Source organism: Petaurus breviceps, unplaced genomic scaffold (genome assembly GCF_028583685.1).
Source record: "Petaurus breviceps papuanus isolate PSGF00001 unplaced genomic scaffold, PetGlider_PUasm1.0 90977, whole genome shotgun sequence".
In the NCBI taxonomy this organism is placed as follows: domain Eukaryota; kingdom Metazoa; phylum Chordata; class Mammalia; order Diprotodontia; family Petauridae; genus Petaurus; species Petaurus breviceps.
This window is the reverse complement of record NW_027187391.1, coordinates 34,246,600-34,268,640: the sequence shown is the minus strand read 5'-3', so window position 1 is coordinate 34,268,640 and position 22,041 is coordinate 34,246,600. Positions and strand designations below refer to the sequence as shown.

Here is a 22,041-nt window from a genome sequence, read left to right as displayed (position 1 = left end):
ATACTATAGTGGTTTGACATTTCTTTCTCCAATAGATTATGGCAAACAGAGGTTAAATGACTTGCCCAGGGTCACACAGCTAGTAAGTGTCTGAGACCAGATTTGGATTCAGGTCTTCCTGACTTCAGACCCGGCACTGTATCCATGGAGTCATCTAGCTGAGACTCCTAAACATCTCATGATTAACAGACAAACCTATCTCCCTTTCTCCAATTGAAACAATGTATTTTCTTCTTTCATTTCTATCCCTGTTCATGCATCAACACTTCCTACTCTTTCTGAGAGAGAATGACATGCTTCTCTTTCACTGACAGAAGGATAACATACAAAGTCCTCAGCCTGGAATTTGAAACCCTCTCTGATTTGATTCCCACCTACCCTTCCAGCCTTACTGAGCAGGGCTTCCCTTCACAAACTCCATGTTCCAGCCAAACTGGTCTGCTGGCTTTTCAAACACACTTCAATTCCCATCCCAAATATGTTGAGAAAATGCCCTCCTTCTTGATGTGTGCTCAGTACTTGGCACCAGTGCCACTTCCTTCCTCAATGACTTCTTAGTGTTCTGTTCCTCCTCAAATTATCTTATGTTTACTTATCTTTCTACCTGTTGGTTTCACACCTCCATCAATAGCATCAGCAGTGTCAGAATTTAAGCTCCCTGAGGCCAAGGCCTATTTTCTTACCTACTGCAGTGTGTTGAACAAACAGCTACAGATAGGAATCGATCAGATCTATGATTTCACTGGTCTTGGTAACTCCCAGTTGAAAAACCTCCCTCTACAAGCACAGATCTGCATTTTATCTGTAATTTATAGACCTAGAGAGATGCCTAAGTGAACCAACTGGCTCAGTGACTTGTCTGGGAGCACAGCCAGTGTGTGTCAGAGAGGAGACTTGAACCTTGGGCTTCCTAGCTTTCAGACTGGTTCTCTCTCTTCAAGTCTGCCTTTTTTCCTTAAACATCATTGGTGCCTAATACATTTTTGTAAAATGAAACTTAATTGCTTGGTGAGAAACTTTAACTTTCTGTTCTTTGATAGGTGTATATTACCTTTCACCAAAAATAAACAGTCTTAGATTTTATTCTTGTTGATGGCCCCTGACGTATTCAGATATCCAACCCATTAAAAACCTGGATAAGTTTATTTTAATGATACGTTATTACATACCAACATCTAGCTCATTTTTAAAAAGAAAAAGGATGGCAAGTATGTCTTGCACGGTATTTACAGAAAATAATCACAATGAAAAGAACTACACAATGACCCAGAAAAACTAGACACTCAGTAAGTGAGATTTGAGTTGTCTGTTTTTAAGTTGTATTATAAATACAGGTTGTAAATAATAACAATGCAAAATAATATCATTATGTAAAAATATTACATAAGTAATATAATATTGTGAAATGTAAATTAATTTGTAACATAATCTCTATCTGTGGATTTGGGCTGCTGAGTACTGGTGGAGAAAATTGTGAAATTATTGGTTTTACCCACCATAAATTGATGATATATAATAATCTCAGCTAAGCCCTTACTTTTTTTTTTTAAAGCAATTGGGGTTAAGTAACTTGCTCAAGGTTACATGGGCAGTTATTTTTTGTGTGGGTGCCAAGTGTCTGAGGCCGGAACCGATCCCGGGTCTCCCGATGCCGGGGCCAGCACTCTTACTCACTGTGCCACATGCCATCCCAAGCTAAGCCCTTACTGATGCCCAGCAGTCATGTTTTAATCTTTCTCACATGTTCAAAATCTTTTCTTCTCTCAGAAAGTCCACACTTCTCGCTTCCACTTATAACCAATGACTTTGCCTCCCATTTCACTGAGAAGATTAAGAACATCCACTGGAAGATGCCTGACTTTCCTTTGCTCTATCTCTCAAAAGTTCTCAACACTCAACACCATCAACTACTCTCTCCTTTTTTGTTCTAATCACAGAAGACGTGTCCCTTCTCACTATACTTGTTTGTAGTTACTGTGCCCTCAGCCCCATACACTTTTTCTTTCAGGGCTTTTGTCTAGTAAGCACCTCTTAAAAGCTATGGACAGAGCACTGATCTTATCATCACAGGAACTGAGTTCAAATCCTAGTTCTGCCAAATACTAGGTGTGTGACCTTGAGCAATTAGTCAACAAATCAACAAGCATTGATTAAGGGCCTACTGAGGGCCAGTTAGGTAACATAGTGGAGTAAGCACTGGGTATAAAGTCAAGAAGAGTCATCTTCCTGAGTTCAAATCTGGTCTCAGATGCTTACCAGCTGTGTAACCCTGGACAAGTCACTTAACATGGGTTCCTCATCTGTAAAATGAGCTAGAGGAGGAAATGGAAAACTACTCTGGTATTTTTGCCAAGAGAACCCCAAATTGGGGTCATGAAGAGTCAGACACAATTGACATGACCTAATAACCACAAAATGTGCCAAGCAGTCTGGTAGGTGGTGGGAATCAAATCAGAGTAAGCCTGCAATCAAGAAGACTTATCTTCCTGAGTTCAAATCCAGCCTAAGATACTCACTAGCTATGTGACCCTGGGCAAGCCACTTAACCCTGTTTGCCTCAGTTTCCTCATCTGTAAAATGAGCTGGAGAGGGAAATGGCAAACCACTCCAGTATCTTTGGCAACAAAATCCTAAAAGGGGGTCACGAGGAGTTGGACACAGCTGAAAAACAACAACAGATTGACAAATTTAATTTTTAGTTATTTGTTTTTAAATAAGTAGAATGATAGATAATATAAACACTACTACCTCAGCGTTTTCCTACTTAGTACTCTAGGTAGTCTGTATGTACAAGAACTACAGATGTGCATTTCTGTAACTGGGAGTCTTAAATATTTGCTGTGCTTGGCAGTCATCCAGAATTTTGGAAATGTAGCCTATAGCTGCTCATCTGTCTTGTTAACACCTGGAAGTCTGGTTCTTCTTTGAGAACTCTTCTCTGTTTAACATAGGCCTAGTACTGTTCCCACAGACTCACCATTCATGAGAATCTCTAGAACATATCTCCTACAAACAGAAAGGAGTCTTGTATTCTGAAAGTAACTCATTTTAAGTATCATTAATTATAATTAGGGCACAGTGCCTTATGTTGGCATGTGGTCCCTTGTGGCAAGGCAGACTGCCTACTAACAGCTCTTTCCCCTTGCCAATCCATGCCGTCATTTTTGGCAAATGGCAATCTTTCCCCACTCCCACCCCCAGCAGCTATGTGTTCCCCTTTTTCTTGAGGATTAGAAATCCCTGTTATGAGCTTTCCCTTACTGGCTCTGCATAGGTTGAACTTCCCTCATTACCCCAAGAAATTTTTGCTAGGCATCCTCTCTGGCACAAAGAGGATACAGAACTGAATTTTTATGTACCCATAGTGCACCAGCCAAATGTTACCAACCTTTCTATGCTCTGTGCTATTTTTAGCAAAAAAGCACAAATCCAGGAAAGTTTTCTAGCAGCTACTTTGGTGGAGAGAGTGATATAATACTTTTCCCTTCTGGATAAATTTTTTTTTGCCCAAAGAAAGAAATTAAAATGCTTTAGGTTGAATGATGTTGGCTCATTCCTTTTGGACAAAAGTGCCTTCTGTCCTAAGTTCCTCAGCACCAGTTGAAACTAGGGGGTGAGTTAGTCACCTATGTTACTATTACCATCAGAAGCAAATGTATTACAACTCTATTATAACAGAAAAGCATTTGCTGAAGTGACCTCTAACAATCTTCATTACTCACATTTCTTAAGAAAGCAGTTGACACTAAAAATAATGTTAGTGCAGAATTGGCAGCCATAGCATACAAATATTCCCTCCAGAAGTTTTAAAAATCTGTGTTCATTTACATTTACATGGGTAGGCACAGTAATCAAAATATGACCTTTCATATGTACATTTTTTCCACAGACATATATTAAGTGCCTGCTATGTATAATGTACTGTGCTTAGAGAAATACTTAAGTCTATCTCAAGTAGCTTATAGCCTAAGAACAGACAGAGAAGATACATGGAAAAATATATTAAGATTTAGAATATGATATATGGGCAATATAAAGTGCATTGAGAACAGATAAAGGACAGTCACTTTGGAGAAATCAGGGAAGTATTGCCATACTGCATTTATGTTTCTTTTATGTTATTGATGGGTATAAAAAACAAAATTTTATTTCATAGAGCTATTTGTCTAAAAAAATTTTAAGCCTCCTAAACTCTAGAATACCTTGTATAAAATCAGTTAAGGGTTAGGAGTATCTTCTTACTGCAATAAATAAAAACAAATAGTAAAAAGTTCTCTTAATATTATAAGTGAATCAGTAGCAATTACAAATTATAGGGATAATAGCAGGGGCCAAATATTTGTGTTAATGACTGCTATTAGATCTAAAATATCTGTGTCCTACTGGTTTCTGCCAATAATTGAAGAAAATGTTATTTCATGGTTCTCACTACTTCCTTCACTAAAATAGCATACAAACCCTGTGTAACTTCATAAATGGTTTTCAAAAAATCATGGTGTTGGGGCGGCTAGGTGGCGCAGTGAGTAGAGCGCTGGCCTTGGAGTCAGGAGAACCTGAGTTCAAATCTAGCCTCAGACACTTAACACAAAAACTAGCCATGTGACCTTGGGCAAGTTACTTAACCCCAATTGCCCTCCAAAAAGCAAAAAAAAAAAAAATCATGGTGTCCAAATAGTCTTCACTCTTTGGCCAACTTGAGGATGAAGCTCTGAAGTCGGCCATAGTTGGTCTTTTGGGCATCATGCTTACTCCACGTTCATATCATGGCAGAGCCTACCTCCCTTGGACACCAGCTTCAATAGCCCAGTCTCTTGAAGAGCCATACCATTAAGAGGCTTCAGAGTAGGACTTGGTGAAAAGATTCTGCCAAACTGAAAAAAAAAAATCTGATGTAAGCTTTAAAATATTTTATATATAAGCATGAGCACAAAGTGAAAAGGCAACATTTTAAAACTGTACTCTATCTTAGGTTATCAAATACATATCATGCTGGAAAGAATGTGAAGTATTTAGATCACAAATTTCAGTAATAAAGAGAAAAAAGAAAGACATCAGAAATAAATGTTAGATATAGCTATATGCCCTTAGGTGATCAGAAAGCCATGTCAGGGAAACTAGGGCCAATTTTGTCTCCTTTTAGGGCAAATTAAACCATGTCACCAGATGGAAAAGGAGGTAGTCCTAATCCACATTGTGGGGAAATGCTGGTAGATATCAGTCCTATCACACATATTATGATTCTCCCAGAAATAAGCTCTCCTGAATCCTCAGAGCAGAGAGATTTTTGGTCACCTTGCTCCAAATATACTTCAGTTTGTTAAATGTCCCTTCTAAAATGTGGTACCCAGCACTTGCCAGGACAAAGTACATAAGGGCGTTCAAACACTTCTTTCATTCTAGGCATTATGCTTCAGGTAATTCAACCCAAAGTGAACAGAACCCTTACACAATAATACCATCATTACAAAAACAGTTAGAACTATGATTGATGCAGTGACCGTGACTCCAGAGGACCAGCTATCTATGAAAGAGAGCTGATGGATTCAAGGTTGCAGAATGAGACATATTTTTTTCATATCGCCATCGAGGAAATCTGTTTTCTTTATCTCTGTATATATTTGTTACAAGAAATTTGTTTCTCTTCTCTTTTTTTCTCACAATGGGATAGAGCTGGGTGCAAAGAGAGAAATTAGATTTGTTTTTCATTCTTTAAAAATAGGTGGGGGAGGTGAAATGTTGAGTCCACTTTCAGATGAGGTCATTGTGTTAATAGTTTCACTTAACTTTTTTACCTTGTTAGAGGACCTCTACAAAGTGGAAGTGATCCACAAATATATGTAATGTAAAAACAAAGTATGAATCAAACTGAAAAATAAATAAATAACAATTCAGCCCCAAATCGCCAGAGCCCTTTGGCTGCCATCACATGACTGACTTACTTTGGGCCCTCAGTGCCATAGATCCTGAGGTCTTTGTCACATGCTGCTTTCTAGCCCTGCCTCTGTTCTGTAATTTTAAAGTAAAATCATCATACATCAGGCGGTTGTTCCATATTATTAAAGGATTTGTCCTCAGCAAAAATTCTCTGTACCAGTAATGTCAAATTCAAATAGAAATGTTGTCCATTATTTGCACATGAGTACATGATAAAATGTTGATTGGTTGTCGTCCTTTGTTCTCAAAGAGGACTAAAATGACACCACTATGTTAGAGTCAGGTTATAATGTGTCTGACTGTGGCTGATCAGAATAATATGAGCTCAGAACGCTCGACCACAGGTCGGGCACAAATAATAGTCCATGTGAACAGTTGGGGTGGATTCTCTAAATTTACACATCTAGCCTTTCTTTTGAGCTACTTCAATTCTAGTTAGCTCATAGAGCACAGCACCTTCTCTGACAAGGGCATGCCATGCTGGGCCATCCTGTGTCAAGTGTGTCCCATGTCATACAATCAATTCCAAAGTTCTTGAGAGAGACCTAAAGTGTGTCCTTGTAACATGATAAAATGTGCTTCATTGAAATGAGATTTTTGGAGTATATTGAAGTAATGTGGCCTCAGATATTTTTAATGACTATTTTAAAGAAAAAAATGATATCCTGTTTCCTTTTGAGTCCCTGGAAATGGTTGTAAGGATATCTCATTAAAGTATATACTGATTTGATTCTTTTTCATTCACTACTAACACTTGGCAGTCAATAATAATAGCCAAGATTTATATAGTGCTTTAACATTTACAAAGTACTTTACAGAATTTATCATATTATTCCTCACAGCAAGGTAGGTGCTATTATCCTCCTCCTTTTACATGTGAGGAAATTGAGGCTTAGAGAGTTTAAGTGATTTACCCAGGATCGTATAACTAGTGTCTTGACACAGGGGTTGGGAACCCAAGTATTCTGACTCCAAGTTCAACACACTAAGCACTATAGTAAACTTCCTCATAAAAGCTGTGTTAGTCTTGCATAATCTAAAAGATTATTTCCTCATCAATTATGAGCAATATAGCAAACATTTTCCAGTAATCTTTTCTGTCATTTAAGATAAAAGATCAAGGAATACACTTTGGTCATTCAAGACGTATCCTCTTTATTATTATGGCATTAAATACACTTTAGAATTGTTATTTTTTTATCCTTTGTTTTCAAAGTGGACCAGTGACGTATCACGACTGATGTCTTGACTTGCTTGTGAATTAGATTTAATTAGATCTAGTGAGGCAGAGTTGCAAAGTCATCAGCTTCACTCTCCCAGAGTTATTAAAGTCCAGTGGCAGGGCAAAAGTCAGCATAACTGCCAACGGCCCAGGATGCAGTGAATGAGCTTGGCATCATTGAGGTCTGATCAAGCTCCAAAGCTCCACAAATTCTGCTTCAGCTTCCTTCATGGCCATTGGAACGAATTGTTTCCATCCACCCATTTCACTGATGGAAATCTTCACATGCTTGGGAGAGACATTTCCCTAACTTCCCAATGGGTTTGAGGCCTGTTGGTTACTCTAGCCTGGTTTAACCCATCTGCCAAGACGGTTTTACCAGGGTGTAGCTGCTGTTCATGCTAGAGCTTCTAGGAGCCACTGTTGAGAGTTGGGTGGCAACAGGTGGACACCAAAGGTATATGGCATGTCGGGTGGCTAACTGGCACAGTGAATAGAGCACCGGCCCTGGAGTCAGGAGGACCTGAGTTCAAATCCGGCCTCAGACACTTAACACTCACTAGATGTGTGACTTTGGCCAAGTCACTTAACCCCAATTGCCCTTCAGAGGGCAAAAAAAAAAAAGGTATATGGCATGTTCAAGGACAGCTAGCACCTCTGTTGTGAGGGCTTGCCAAGCCCCTTTTCAGGGCTGATCATCTACTTTAGAATTATCAGACTGAATCTTTGGTTTCTTCTATGTTTAAGACTGGAGCATGGGGATGTTTTTTTAAAAAGAAATCAGTAACTTCAGTTTTCCTTGTTTAGATTCTCTGATTCAAAGGATCCATCATGTTTAGAAATGGATAGTTTATCTAGTCCAACTCTCTGATTTTACAAATGAGGAGATTAAGTCCCAAGGCAACTTGACTAGTCAATAGCAGAGCTAGGATTCCAACCCCAAGTCCTTGGGCTCCATAAAGACTATTTATACAGAGTGCAGTGACCTTTTTCTTTCTTTGTGTATGTTTCTCTTGTCTCTCTTTATTTTTCTTACTCTCTTTTAAGCCAATGAAACCTTTTTAATTCTAACTCTATGAATACTTAATTCATGAAATCAAAACAGCCTGAACTAAAGTTTACAATTGACATCCCTATGGGAAAAAAAAATACGGATCTGCTAAGCAATTTAACAGAGCTAACAAGACTCAAGGGAACGTATTACTAAGCTTTAGAGAATAGACTATTCAGGCATTTTGGAATCATTTATTTGTATAATTCAGTTAATGTACTAATTACAGATCACTGTAATCTGTTCATTAAAGTAGTTTCCCAGAATATCTACTTAGCAACACTTAGCCATAATTTTTCATTGCTTTGTATAATTGAAAGTGATAACTACAATTCCTTTAAAATTTTGTCAGGATTTTCACGTAATTAGCCTAGCTTTCCCACTATTTGGGCAGGGTTCTTGACCTTTGCTTTCATCTGTGTGGTAAACCCCCAGTATAGAAATTCCCTCTATGGATACAGACAAGCAGCTCCCTCTGTAGTTTACAATCTTAGAAAATTACCTGGGTCCAGGCACTTGCCAGTGGTCACACAGCTAATTTGTATCAGTGGCAAGACCTGAATTTAGGTCTGGCTAATTCCAAGACTAATTATCCACTACACCTCTATTTGCTGAAATAAATGAGATTTTAGTGTTTTTGTGCCTGCTTTATGACCTCAAACAACATATATTATAACATTTAGTGGTGAAAAAGTATTTATATCCTTGGGAGGCCTCACATTATAACAATAAATAACTGCTTTAGGTAATAATAATGGTGATGATGATTTTTAATTATTTATGGAATCAAAGTAATACTTATATATACATATTTTTTAATGTCTTCGTATTTTTTTTCTCATTTGATCCTCATAACAGCTCTGTGACAAAAGTAGAACAAATAGTATTATTCATATTTGACAGATGAAAAAATAAGCTTGGGAAGGTTAAGTGGCAGACTTGTCCAAGATCTCATAACATTCTCCTGTTCAGCAGTTATTCAATCTGGTTTTTTATCTACTGCTGTCTGAAAATACATCTAGGTACTGATGAAGTGAGAATAATGAATCCCATGAAGTGATTGCAGCATTATTCACACTACATAATTCCATTGAACTGGAACCAGTTACAGTATTTTATATAATTATAACTTCAAATAGTTTCCATTCAAATACATGCAACTAACATTTGAATACATGCAAAAAATTTACATAGCTTAATAAACAAGTTGTATGCTAAAGAATTTTTTTCTGTATGTAATGTTCATGGAATTTAAGATCTTCCCCTCCCATTAATAGGCCTCACAGTGGAGCCCATTAATGGAAGCTTGCTTAGGGGAGGCTTGCTTATAGGAAGGCTTTCATGCTTTTTGCTAATTTCTAATTAGGCACTGAGTGAGGAGGATTGTGATGCCTTCTGGCTCTGAGAAGCTATATCCACTCTGAGTTGGTGTTTTGCTTTGGGGCTTGCTTATAAGAAGGATCTTGTGATTACCTGGTCAAGATTCTGAGCGGTCATATGTTAAGAGCTCCCCAACTGCTCAGATGTAAAGACTCTCAATCCAGAGATGTATGTAAAGTGTATAGTTGATTCAGGCAGTTAGAACTCTGTCTGTTGGTCTTTATTGCTCTGCTTGTATTTTCTCTGAAGATCAGGGTGCTAACTTTTCCCTGAACTAATGAATGTAATTAAAAAAGATTGTTGACCCCCTGAACAGCTATCTTTCCTAGTAAAGCAGATCTAAGAACCTGTGCTAGCAGTCTTCCTAGGTATGCTGGTGTGGTTGCCGCTACACTGTAACATTAGGAGATTTTTTTTTTCTGCAGTGGAGGAAAGTTTCTTTTCTCGCCTGTGCTTTCACCCCACAAAAGGTGCCTCATTTATAGGAGAGTTGGGGATACATGTGATTGTAATATTGAGCTCTTCTCCATCCCAGGCCATTCTGCTGGTCTGTTAGAGTCTACAGCCATGTCTGCGGAGCTTTCTTCTCAGAAAATTCACATGACAATTCCAAACATGTAGGAATTTGTTTAAACCTACTTGACCTATGATTTCATTGGTATAGGGAGTTGCCACTGAATAATTTTTTTTCTATTAATGCAAATGAACATCTCTGTACCTTATAGTCTTAAAGCATTATTTTCTTGGGTTACATAAATCCAGGAATTCATGTAATATTGAACATTAGGATATTTACAAAGTATAGGGGACCCACAAGCAGTAAATTCTCCCCCCTCATTTTTTTCCACCTAAGGGATTGTTAGCTGAGTAAGAGAGCCTTCAGTCTTTTCCTTGATATACCGTAGTACTCTTTATTATGAGTAGCTCAGAACACAGAAATTGTCATCCAGGGTTAGGTCTTTATTTTTCTTTCAAACCTAAATTCCCTTTCCAACAAAGGGCTCTACAACCATATAATAAGGTATATATTTGTCTTCTTCAACCTTAAAGGTTAGCCAAGCTTTTTCCCAAAGTCATTCACAACTCCATGACTTGCAAATGTGTTCACATTTTTAATCCAATTACATTTCTTGCATCTATGACCTAGGTAATTCCATAAATTTGTGGTAAAGTAGTTGACTCCCTTTAACCTAAACTGAACTCACCCCAAAAAAGTTCTCCCACAAAAGATATTTTGATATCTGGACAATAAATAGTTTTTCAACTTTGTCATACCATTTATGATTTTGCTCAGGTCCTCACTCACTTTTCCAGATTACGGAGGCCTAATTCTTTTTATCTCTACTTGCACAACAGAATCTTGCTCCTTAATTCCTCTTTACTATTTTATTTTCCCTTTTATATCATCCTTGATGTATAATCACAGGAGTTAGATGGAACATTCATGTGGAAATGCACTATAATTTTATATCAACAGGATTTTATTTTCAGTTTTTATTTTAATGTCCATCTTAATGATCCAGGAACCCTGAGGGTCTTCCCCTCCCAGTTTTTTGTTTTGTTTTGTTTTCTTTTTAAATTAAAGGGGCCATCCTTTGATTCACCTCTTTAAGAAGTGAATTCACTAAATGGACATTGCCTCATTCATTCAAAGTGAGAACCTGGAAATACCTTAGCTTTAAAGGGGCAAGGTCTTGCACTTCTTTCTGGGCCATCTCCAGCCATCCTGATCCATATCTGGCCACTGGACCCACCCAGATGGCTTTGGAGGAGAAATTCATGTTTTCCCCTGTAGAATTATTCTCACTTTTGTTGAGTAAATAAGCCTAGAACATTTTCCTTCTGGATTTTTTTTATCCCAAATTCTCTACTTCTTTATGTTGTAGGTGCTAAATCTTGTGTGATCCTGACTTCGGCTCCTCAGTACTTGAATTCTTTCTTTCTGGTTGTTTGCAGTATTTTTCTTTGAGTTCTGGGAGCTCTGGATTTTGGATATAATGTTCCTGTGTGTTTTTATTTTTTATTTTATTCCAATAAGTGACCAGTGGATTCTTTCAATTTCTGTTTTGCCTCCTGGCAAATCTTTCAGATAGTTCAGTGATTCTTAAATTATCTCTCCTCCATCTGTTTTCCAGGTCAGTTGTTTTTGCTGTGAAGTACCTGAGTTCAAATCTGACCTCAGACATTTAACCAACAGTGTGACCTTGGGCAAATCACTTAACCTCTGTTTGCTTCAGTTTCCTTAATTAAAAAATGAAGATAATAATAGAACCTAATTTTCAAGGTTGTAAGAATCAAATGAATAATATTTGTAAAGCATTTAGCACAGTGTCTCACACATAGTAGGTGCTATGTAAATGCTTATTCCCTTCCCCACTCTCACCCATCTCACCCAGTGAGACTCATTTATATGAGATATACCAGATCACTTGGTAATACCAAGTCCACATGTATTTTAAGACAATAAAAAAATCTTCCTAATGACTTTCAATAAGTTATGAAACTGGAATGTTAAAGAGAGTAAATATCTCCCTGCCCCAACATACACACACCAACCTCAAGTAAATCATTCTTAAAGAGACAAGATACTCTGGCTATCCTCCAGTCATAGTGTAAGAAGGAGAATTGTGACTTAATTCTACCCTAGCATCTTCACCATCTCTGCATTTAGTGTCCAAAGGCATTCCTTCATAGTTCTATAGCCTAGCCAACATGCATTTATTATGAAATTATGGTTTGTCAGGGTCTTTGTTTTTACTCTTTCATTTACTCAGGGAAAAGTATTAAACAAGACCATTAATATGATACCATTGTTAGATCAGTGGCCTCTATAATGAGGCCTATGCTATGATGCCAACAAGTCTGTTATCTGTCAGTTTGGGGGTGGGAACATGATCTCAACACACTCTTGGTACAGCAGCCAATAGGAGGCCTCTAACATAATCACATCTACTATTTACCCCTGGTAACCTAGCACATTGCAGAAGTTCCCAGTCTTCCCATTTCTTTTCTAGTTTTTAGCCCCAAAGGGTAGTTATAATTTAATATCAACCCCAGGCATCCAACTTCTGTGGAGCATAAGGTGGCATTGGTCAAATTCACCATAGCTTATCCCCCCTCATCCCACAAGATTACTGTGCTCTTGCCCCCCCAGAGCACTTTATGTCTATATTGGACAGGTACACTAAAGTCACTCCAGTTCTTTTTGTTTGGGATTTTTAAAAATCTCCTCATAAGACAGAAAACATGGGTGGATTGTGATCTGCATCACAGATCTCATTATGTTTCGTTCTGTGGCAGGGGGGGAAGCAATGCGATTGGGGTTAAGTGACTTGCCCAAGGTCACACAACTAGTAAGTGAGTCGAGTGTCTATGGCTGGATTTGAACTAGGTCCTCCTGACTCCAGGGCCAGTGCTCTATTCACTGCACCACCTAGTTGCCCCAGACTTCATTGTGTTTTCTTTCCCATAAAGCCTACCTCTCTTCCCTAACTTCTTTGTTTTTGTGGAAGGTACCACCCTCTTTCCAGTCACCCAGGGTCACAATTTTAGGGTCAATCTTGGCTTCACATTCCCCTGCACTCCACATATTCCATCCTTTGCCAAAACTTGGTGTTTCTACCTCCATAGTATCTCTCACATCCATCCCCTTCTCTTCCGCTCAGATAGCCTTCACCCTTATTCGAGACCCTATCACCTCTTGCCTGGACCATTACAATGGCCTCCTAAATAGTCTCTGCTTCCAGTCTTTCCCTGACTCTAATATATCCTCCACACAGCTACCAAAGTGTTTTCACAAAATACAAGGCTGACATCACCCTCTACTTCACAAATTCCAATGGCCCCCTATCATCTCTTTGTTGTTGTTCAGTCTTTCAGCAGTGTCTGACTCTTTGTGATCCCTGTGAACTATAACATACTAATACTGTCCATGAGATTTCTTGACAAGGCTATTCACTAGACTGATTTGTCATTTTCTTTCTCCAGTGAATTGAGGCAAACAGAGGTTAAGTGACTTGTCCAGGTTTACACAGCCAGTAAATACTAAGGTCAAATTTGAATGTAGGTCCTCCTGATTCCAGGTCCGGCATTCTATCCACTGAGCCACCTAGCTTCCTATCACCTCTAGGGTTAAATATACACTCCTCTCTTGGACATTTAAAGCTCTTTACCACCTAACCCCAACTACTTTCTAGTTATTATACAAGATGTCCCAAAACTCTTGGTACAATTTTAAGCTTTAATAGCCTAAGTTGTGTTGTTGTTGCTGTTATATTTTGCATATATGTTTTATAATTTAACCTATTAAAACTTAAAACTGCATAAAGACTTTTGGGACACCTCTCCCTGTATTATATATATATAGTCTAGCCAACCTGACCTTTAACTGTCCCCACACTCATACCAAACCATAACTAAAATATCCAAAGATCAATCAGATGCTAATATCTGGTAGTATCCATTAGACAGAAAGTAGGCATTCACGGTCTAATTCTGACGATAATTATGTGACCATGGATAAGTCACCTCTCAGTGTCCCCAGGAAGAGTAATTGCTGATCTACATTGAGGGTATAGGGATTTTCCACGCCAGGAGCTCCCAGGAGATAAAATCATAAATCTAATCCCCCTCCCCCTCCAAAAAAAATCCTTCATGAAAGGTTTTTCATTTGATCCTTGCTGAGAGTATCGTGGTTGCAGACCCATATTCATTAAACATTTGCTGCCCCTTATTCTGCCTTTGAGTAAAATAGGGTAAACAAAAATTAGCTTTCTTTCCCCTGTAGCTCTATCCATTGTGTTAGATCGAACCTTTGATTGTATAAATGTTTCCCTACCATTCTTCCTTCCATACACACACACACACAAAAGCCCTGAAAGCCCCTCTGTTCCATGTGACATTCCACTCTTGGTGTGTTCTGTATTGTAATACTCTTCTGCATTGAGTCTTAGTCTGAAACAAGAATTTGTACTCAGCGTGATACAGTTATATTCACTGTAGTGTTCCATTAACATCTAACCCAATCATTAACAGTGTTCTTGATAGAACAATTATACATGCTCCGTAGTGTTTAAGAGAACATTTGTTATTATTGGGCAAGAATCTGGGGCTTGTTCTCCTTTTTCCTTTCCTTCTCAATAGTCAGCACCATTAATGACTTTCCCGTAACAGAAGAGTAAGTGTTTTGTGCTTGCTGAGTCCACAGTCTCAGGATCCTTGTTATAACAGGGCAGTCATCTGATCTCACTTAGGATACCCCACACCCAAATTGCCTGGCAGTCAGTCACAAAGTAACCCTTTCTGCTACTCTAGTGAGAAATGAACTGACTAATTTTAAGGTTTGGGTTTTTTTTTAACTCTTTTGAAAATTCACCTTTATTTATCACCTATATATGCAGTATACTTTGCAATATTGTGTGATGGGCCTAGGTGTGGTACTATTAAAATGTGAATACATAGAAGGTGTTTGTGTACATGTTGTAGAATGAAATCTCTTTGAGGACAGGGATTATTGTTGTCCTTACATCCCTAGCATAATGTTTTGGGGTTTTTTGTTGTGCTGTTTTGTTTTGTTTTTTTAAATCAGATCTGTGATTTAATTGTGAATTCCCAGACAGGATGTATCCTCTGCATAGGCAATTCTTTACCTGCTCTGAAACTTATCTTACAGAGTTGTTTAGGGTCCTGAGAGAGTTAATAGGAAGAAAAGGAGGAAAGAAAGAAAGAAAACACAAATGCATTAAGCATCTACTGTGTGCCAGTCACCATGCTGAGCACTCTGCAAATATTATCTTATTTGATTGTCATAATAACCGTGGGAGGTGGGTGCTGTTATTATCCCCATTTTACAGTTATGAAATCTGAGGCAGACAGAGGTTAATTGACTTGTTCAGGGTCACCCAGTTAGTAAGTATCTGAGGATGCATTTGAACTCAGATCTTCCTGACTCTGTGCTCAGTGTTCTGTTTCAGTATGTCAGGAACCCAAGTCTTTCTTACTAGGATATTGCCTCTCTATCCACCCTCCACTCTTTCATCTTCACCATCTGAAAATGTATTTGACCTACCATTTTTGAGTCCTCCATACATTTTTTTTTTAAAGCAATCGGGGTTAAGTAACTTGCTCAAGGTTACACGGCCAGTTATTTCTGGGTGTGGTGCTGAGTATCTGAGCCCGGATTTGACCCAAGTCATCCCGACACTGGAGCCGGTGCTCTTACTCACTGAGCCACCTGGCTGCCCCTAAGCAGTTGGGGTTAAGTAACTTGTTCAAGGTTACACAGCCAGGTGTCTCTGGGTAGGTGCTAAGTGTCTGAGCCCGGGATTCGATCTCCAGGTCATCCCAACACTGGAGCCAGTGCTCTTACTCGCTGTGCTACCTGGCCGCCCCCCTCCATACATTTTCTAAAACAACCCTTACTTTGAAAATAGATTATTAAAGCAATGATTCACTAAGCACCTAGCTAATTAAATGAGGAAAACCTAGTGGCCTTTATTATTTATATAATTTAGATGGTCACAGCTTATATGTTTCCTGAGGGCAGAGCATAAATAACTAATATTTGTTGAAAGAATTCATCAGTGATATAGAACCTATTAATCATAGACATTTTAATGATCCTATTTCAGAATCTTAGATCTTGAAGGCAATTGAGAAGTCATCTAGTCCCTCCAGTACATAAATAGGCATCTCCTTTATAGAATTCTTGGGGGGGGGGCACAAATGGGGGCAATTAGGTTTAAGTGACTTGCCCAGGGTCATACAACTAGTAAGTGTCTGAAGCTGGAGTTGAACTCCAGTCCTCCTGACTCCAGGGCTGATGCTCTATCCACTGTGCCACCTACCTTCCCCTCCTTTGTAGCATTCTTGACAAGTGTTGTCTTACATCAAGCCTAAGTCTACCTTCCAGACTTCCATATAAAGCAAATTTTCCTCTTCCACATTAAGCCTTGTACATACTTGAAAGGAGCTATCATGCCTCACTGAGTTTTCTCTTCTACAGGCTAAATTTCCACTGTTCTTTTAGGTACTCCTCACGACATGGCCTTCCATTCCCTTACCATCCTGAGTCCCCTTCTCTGCAAACACACCTGTTTATCATGGTCCCTGTTAAAATATAAATCTCATGAAAACAGATGTATTATAAATACTGTAACAAAAGATGCAAATATAAATATATATGCTCAAAAACTTCATAAATGTCTCATAATAATTATTAATAACTATCGATTACATAATTATAATTATCAATAATGATATTTCATTTTCTTATGATGTCTACACATAGTATGTATATCCTAAAAGAATGTTCTTAATTTGCCAATAGTTTAGTTCACATCATTTGAGAAAGGCAGTGTGACATAGTAATGGATATAGAGTTGGCCTGAGTGCCAGGAAGATCTGGATTCAAATCCTTTAAATACTGGCTGTGATACTCTGCCTGCCAAGTTACTTCATCTATTAGTGCTCTGGACCAGTCCTATCAAACTCAGATAGAAAGGGATCCCTGCCTGCAGTATAATGACTTAGAAAACCACAAATTAACATTATCTGTGTTGCATTTTTATCAAACATTTCCCAATTACAGTTTAGTCCCATTTGGGCTAGTCTAGGCAACTCTCTAAGAAGCCAAGTTATAGAGGAAGTGCTGACCTGAAGTCTTAGAAGTCTCATCTCCTGACGGTTTCCCATGTTAATGAAATAACCAGTCTAGATCCTGTCCCTACATCATTCTAACCTAATGTGGACTCATTCTCACCTAATTAAGTATAAAATATATTCTAGTCTATTCTCTCATTAGACAACTATATAGTCTTGGTTAAGATATAACCACTGTGGGTCTCGTTCTCCTAAGTAATGATAACGATGATGATGATCTATAAAACTTTAAGGTTTGCAAAGCAATTTACAAATTCATCCTTATTTTATGCATACAATAACTCTATGAGGTAGGTACTATTATTATCTCTATTTTATAGAAAAGGAAGCTGAGGCATGGAAAAGGCAAATGATTTAGCCAGGATCCTACAAACTAGTAAGTATTTGAGACTGGGCATTTTGGGTCTTCTCAATTACAACTCCAGAACTCTATTCACTGTACCACCCAGTGCCTAGAAAATTATTTCATTGAATTAAATATACTTTATCGGCCTTTCCTGATGCAAAACCAAATGGTTTTATGATTCGGGTTTCATCTACATGCTCAGAAACAGGATTGTTTCTAATTTTATTCTGACATAGTTTTCTGTTCTTTCAAATCTGGGTTTATTATGTTACATTAAAAATATAGACCACAACAGATAGTCAAATTGAAATAACTGATCAGCCATATTTTGTAGCGGATCAGCCCTTGAGGATATAGGTTTAGCCTTAGTCCACTTTCCTCTCCTTTCCAAAGAACATTTTCACAAACCTAAAACCATTTTACATGTAGATAATCTAATTCTACTCACTGTGGAAAAGGACTGTGGTATAAGTTGAAGAGAAGGTAGCTGACCTTTACTTTCCTGGCACATAGTAGGTGCTTAATAAATATTGACTCTAATTGACTCATCTGGGAAGTTCCTCTATTAACAAAGTCACAGAAATCCTAATTCCTATCTCTGGGAAAAGGTAATTTTATTAGGGGCACTCAGATTTTTCCCCAAATCTAGAATTCCAAAGATTATTTGCAAACTATGCTGTATATATCCTATGGTAACTTACCAGATGCCCTCTCCTCACTTGCCTACTCACCTAAATCTCACCCCAGCCTCCCAAGCCCCACATCATTTGAATTTATTCCACATGCTTTTGCTAATGCAACCCTTAAATATCTTGATCATGTCCTCTTCTTTTTTTCCCCTTATCTGGAGGGAATTACCAACCTAAAAAGTACTAACCCTTTCAAAAAAGCCTTGTAGTCTAAGATCAATAATGCTGACACCAGCATATAAAAATTCAGAAGAATAAAATACCAAAATTTCATAATCCCATGATTTTTAACCCTATAAACTGGTTCTAGTTGGTTGGTGCAATGGATAGAGTGCAGGGTACTTTCTGTCTGCGTGACCCTGGACAAGTCACTTCACCCTGTTTACTTCAGATTCTTCATCTGTAAAATGAGCTGGAGAAGGAAATGGCAAACCACTTCAGTATCTTTTTGCCAAGAAAACCTCAAGAGAGGGGAAGCTAAGTGGCGCAGTGAATAGAGCACCAGCCCTGGAGTCAGGAGGACCTGAGTTCAAATCCAGACTCAGACATTTAACATTTACTAGCCATGTTACCTTGGGCAAGTCACTTAACCCAAATTGCCCTGCCTTCCCCCCCTCCAAAAAGCGGAGGAAGAAAGGAAGGAGGGAGGGAGAGAGGGAGGGAAGGAGAGAAAGAAAGAAAGAAAGAAAGAAAGAAAGAAAGAAAGAAAGGAAGGAAGGAAGGGAGAGAGAGAGAGAGAGAGAGAGAGAGAGAGAGAGAGAGAGAGAGAGAGAGAGAGAGAGAGAGAGAGAGAAAGAGAAAGAGAGAAAGAAAGAGAAGAGACCAAGAGAGGCCACAAGGAGTCAGATACAATTAAAATAACTAAACAACAAAAGTTGCTTGGAAAGAGAAGGAAGTGGAGGGGGGATTGGGAAGGTGGTAGTATTTACTTATGGTTTTCAAAGTCAAGGGCTTGAGGTAGGAGCTTAAGAGCTGGCATTTACAGGCACAGTGCTAGGTTTTGTAGGGGGTGGCTCTTGCAGTGAGATAGCCAAAGTCAAGGGAAATGAGATGGCAGAAATCAGAGGCTTGAAACAGCTTTAAGAAAAAGGGGAGGGTGGGGGCAGAGAACATATCTGAAAGCTACACCAGCAACAGGAAACTTAGGCCAGAAATTAGGAGGGCCAAAAAGAAAGTATTAGTCAGGTTTGCAAATCTGTTCACCCTGCTAACACTCCTGGCAGCCAGAAGAATAACATTCCCTTTGCAGTATACCCTTAGGCCAGGTTAAGCTGAAGCTGTGTAGACAAGTGATTTCCCAAACTGGCTAAATTCTAACTGACCCAGCCCCAACTATTTTGGTACATGCCCTGTATGGTGGATTCATTTCTCATTACCACTGAACATCATAAACTCCAAGTGGTTTCTCCTATTCTTTAATGAGTTGGGGAGACATGGAATGTGTTTGTCAGAGAAGTCCATCGGGGACTTGGGAAATGAGAAAGGCATGAGTTTTGTGGTCCTTAGTAATTGTTTTGTTTCCACTCATTCTTGTTAGCCAAATATAGGAATGCCACCCTCAAACACAGTTCTTTAATCATTTATAGATTAACTATGTAATGTGGGGTTATTTTCTGTGAACATATATTATGTACATGTACATATGTGTGTATATGCTCATGCTTCACTGGTTGAACTGACACTGACCTCCAGAAGAGTTCATGGTTAAGAAGAAGGAGGGCTTTATTAAAGTTCTTCTGTGTTTCCCCAGGAGAATAATAACACTGTGAAGAGGGAAAACTGGGTTTTGTTTTCATTGGGTAATATTGGAAAAATTCTTAAGGAAAATTTTTCCTATGCAGTCTTCCAAATGGATCTGCTTGTCACAGATTTCTCTTGTTGGGAAAATATCCTCCCAAATGAAGAGTTTACTCAAGTCTGTGTTTGTTTACTGTGCCTGGAATGCTTAGAAATAATCTCCTAAGTACTTCTCAAAAATCTACCTAATAGACCTTTAGTTTGGTTTATGTTGTAATTGCTTTATTTGTCTTTGATGAAATCTCTTCTTAATCCCATGACCATAATGAGACTCTCCTCTTTCATGTTGCTTTCTCTGGTCAGTGGAATAATAATTATCATTTTAAATGGCTAATCTTAGACTCTGACCCAGTCTGACTAGTTTACATACATGATGAGTGACTGATAATGGTCTGGTATCTACTCAGCGTCTACTCAGATATTAATAACATAGCTCTGTAGAATGATAGCATTGGAATAGCTCCCTTGTGTCAGTGGTACACATGACAGGAAGTTAATTTTTTTTGAGGAGTTAAGGGGAAATCACATCTGATAGAACACTACTCCTAATCCCCCCTGTAATGTTAATTGGATAATAAGATCTTCCCCACACATTAATAGACCTCACAGTGGAGCCAATTGGTGGAGGGACTTGCCTAAGGAAGAGCTTAGAGGGAAGCTTGCTTGTTGGAAGGTTTTCACACCTTTTGCTAATTTCTAATTAGGCACTGAGTCACAAAAGTTGTGATGCCTTCTGGCTCTGAGAAATGTATATATACTCTGAGTTGGTATTTTGCTTTGGGGGCTTGCTTATGGAAAGGATCTTGTGATTACCTGGTCAAGATTCTGAGTGGCCTTATGTTCAGAGCTCCCCAACTGCTCAGATGTAAAGGCTCTCTCAATCCAGGGATGTATGTAAAGTGTATAGTTGATTCAGGCAGTCAGAGCCCTGTCTGTTGGTCTTTATTTCTCTGCTTGTGTTTTCTCTATATTTTCTCTGAAGTTCAGGGTGCTGACTTTTCCCCTGAACTAGTGAATATCCTGGTAAAGCAGATCTAAGAACCTGTGCTAGCAGCCATCCTGGGTATGCCAGTGTGGTTGCTGCTACACCCCCATATACACACAACTATAAAATCTGGAAAATTCTTGTACCAGTACCATGCTTGTAAATATAGTAGCCATAAATATATCACTGAAAGTTGTGTTTAAAGGAAAAGAGCCAAAGTACAGTATATTCTGCAGGCAAGGAATTATGGCACCCCTAATTTCCCTCACTAAGTCTTCCCTGGTGTCATAGAATTTTTCCATCCTGAGATCTGCTCTTCTGATGATTTCAGTGGCATCTGTCAGCTGCTACATCGGCAATGGCTTCTTACATGCAATTAGGTGACTCTGAGATTGACTTTGTGGTACCTTGGCACTAATGAAGGCCTTCTTTTTCTAGGATGGCCAGGGTTATGATTCTCTCTAGCCAAGCTCATCACAATAACAACAGAGCATCGGACCAGGAATTCCATTTGACTTAGCTCAGCTAGGAGGGGAGTCTTGGTGACATCTCTGAGAAGCATTGTCCTTGGAGCTCTTCACTGGAGCTTTTTTCTCTAGTAGTCTAGCTATGGGAAAGTGCTCAGTCACAGACTCCATGTTCAGGGAGAGTGACCAAAAACTTAAATGTCTGACACCAGATGTTAAGAGGCAGCTAGGTGGTAAAGTGGATAGAATGCTGGACCTGAAGTCAGGAAGACCGGAGTTCAAATCCAGTCTCACACTCTTATTGGGCAAATCACTTCATCTCTGTTTGTCTCAGTTTCCTCATTGGTAAAATGTAGGTAAGAATGACCTCCCAGGGTTATCATAAGTATTCCGTGAAATAATGTTTTAAAGCTCTTAGCACAGTGCATGGCACACAGTAGACACTATGTAAAATTTTCTATTATTGATACTTATTAATATTACACATCTTCATCCATGGATTCTTGTCTGA

At 38.7% G+C, this 22,041-nt stretch overlaps 1 protein-coding gene across 2 annotated transcripts in view; it reads left to right on the top strand.

Annotated features, from left to right (window-relative positions):
- The window catches only part of NT5DC1 (5'-nucleotidase domain containing 1), a 260,894-nt gene that overhangs the window by 225,408 nt on the left and 13,445 nt on the right, over positions 1–22,041 (top strand). Inside the window, exon 12 of one of the 2 annotated variants that reach the window (XM_069077013.1) lies at positions 17,567–17,622. The exons of the other annotated variant lie outside the window; for it this stretch is intronic. Coding sequence (XP_068933114.1) covers positions 17,567–17,604 — 38 coding nt within the window. The 3' untranslated portion in view covers positions 17,605–17,622. The remainder of the gene's footprint in view (positions 1–17,566; positions 17,623–22,041) is intronic. 2 annotated transcript variants of the gene reach the window in all.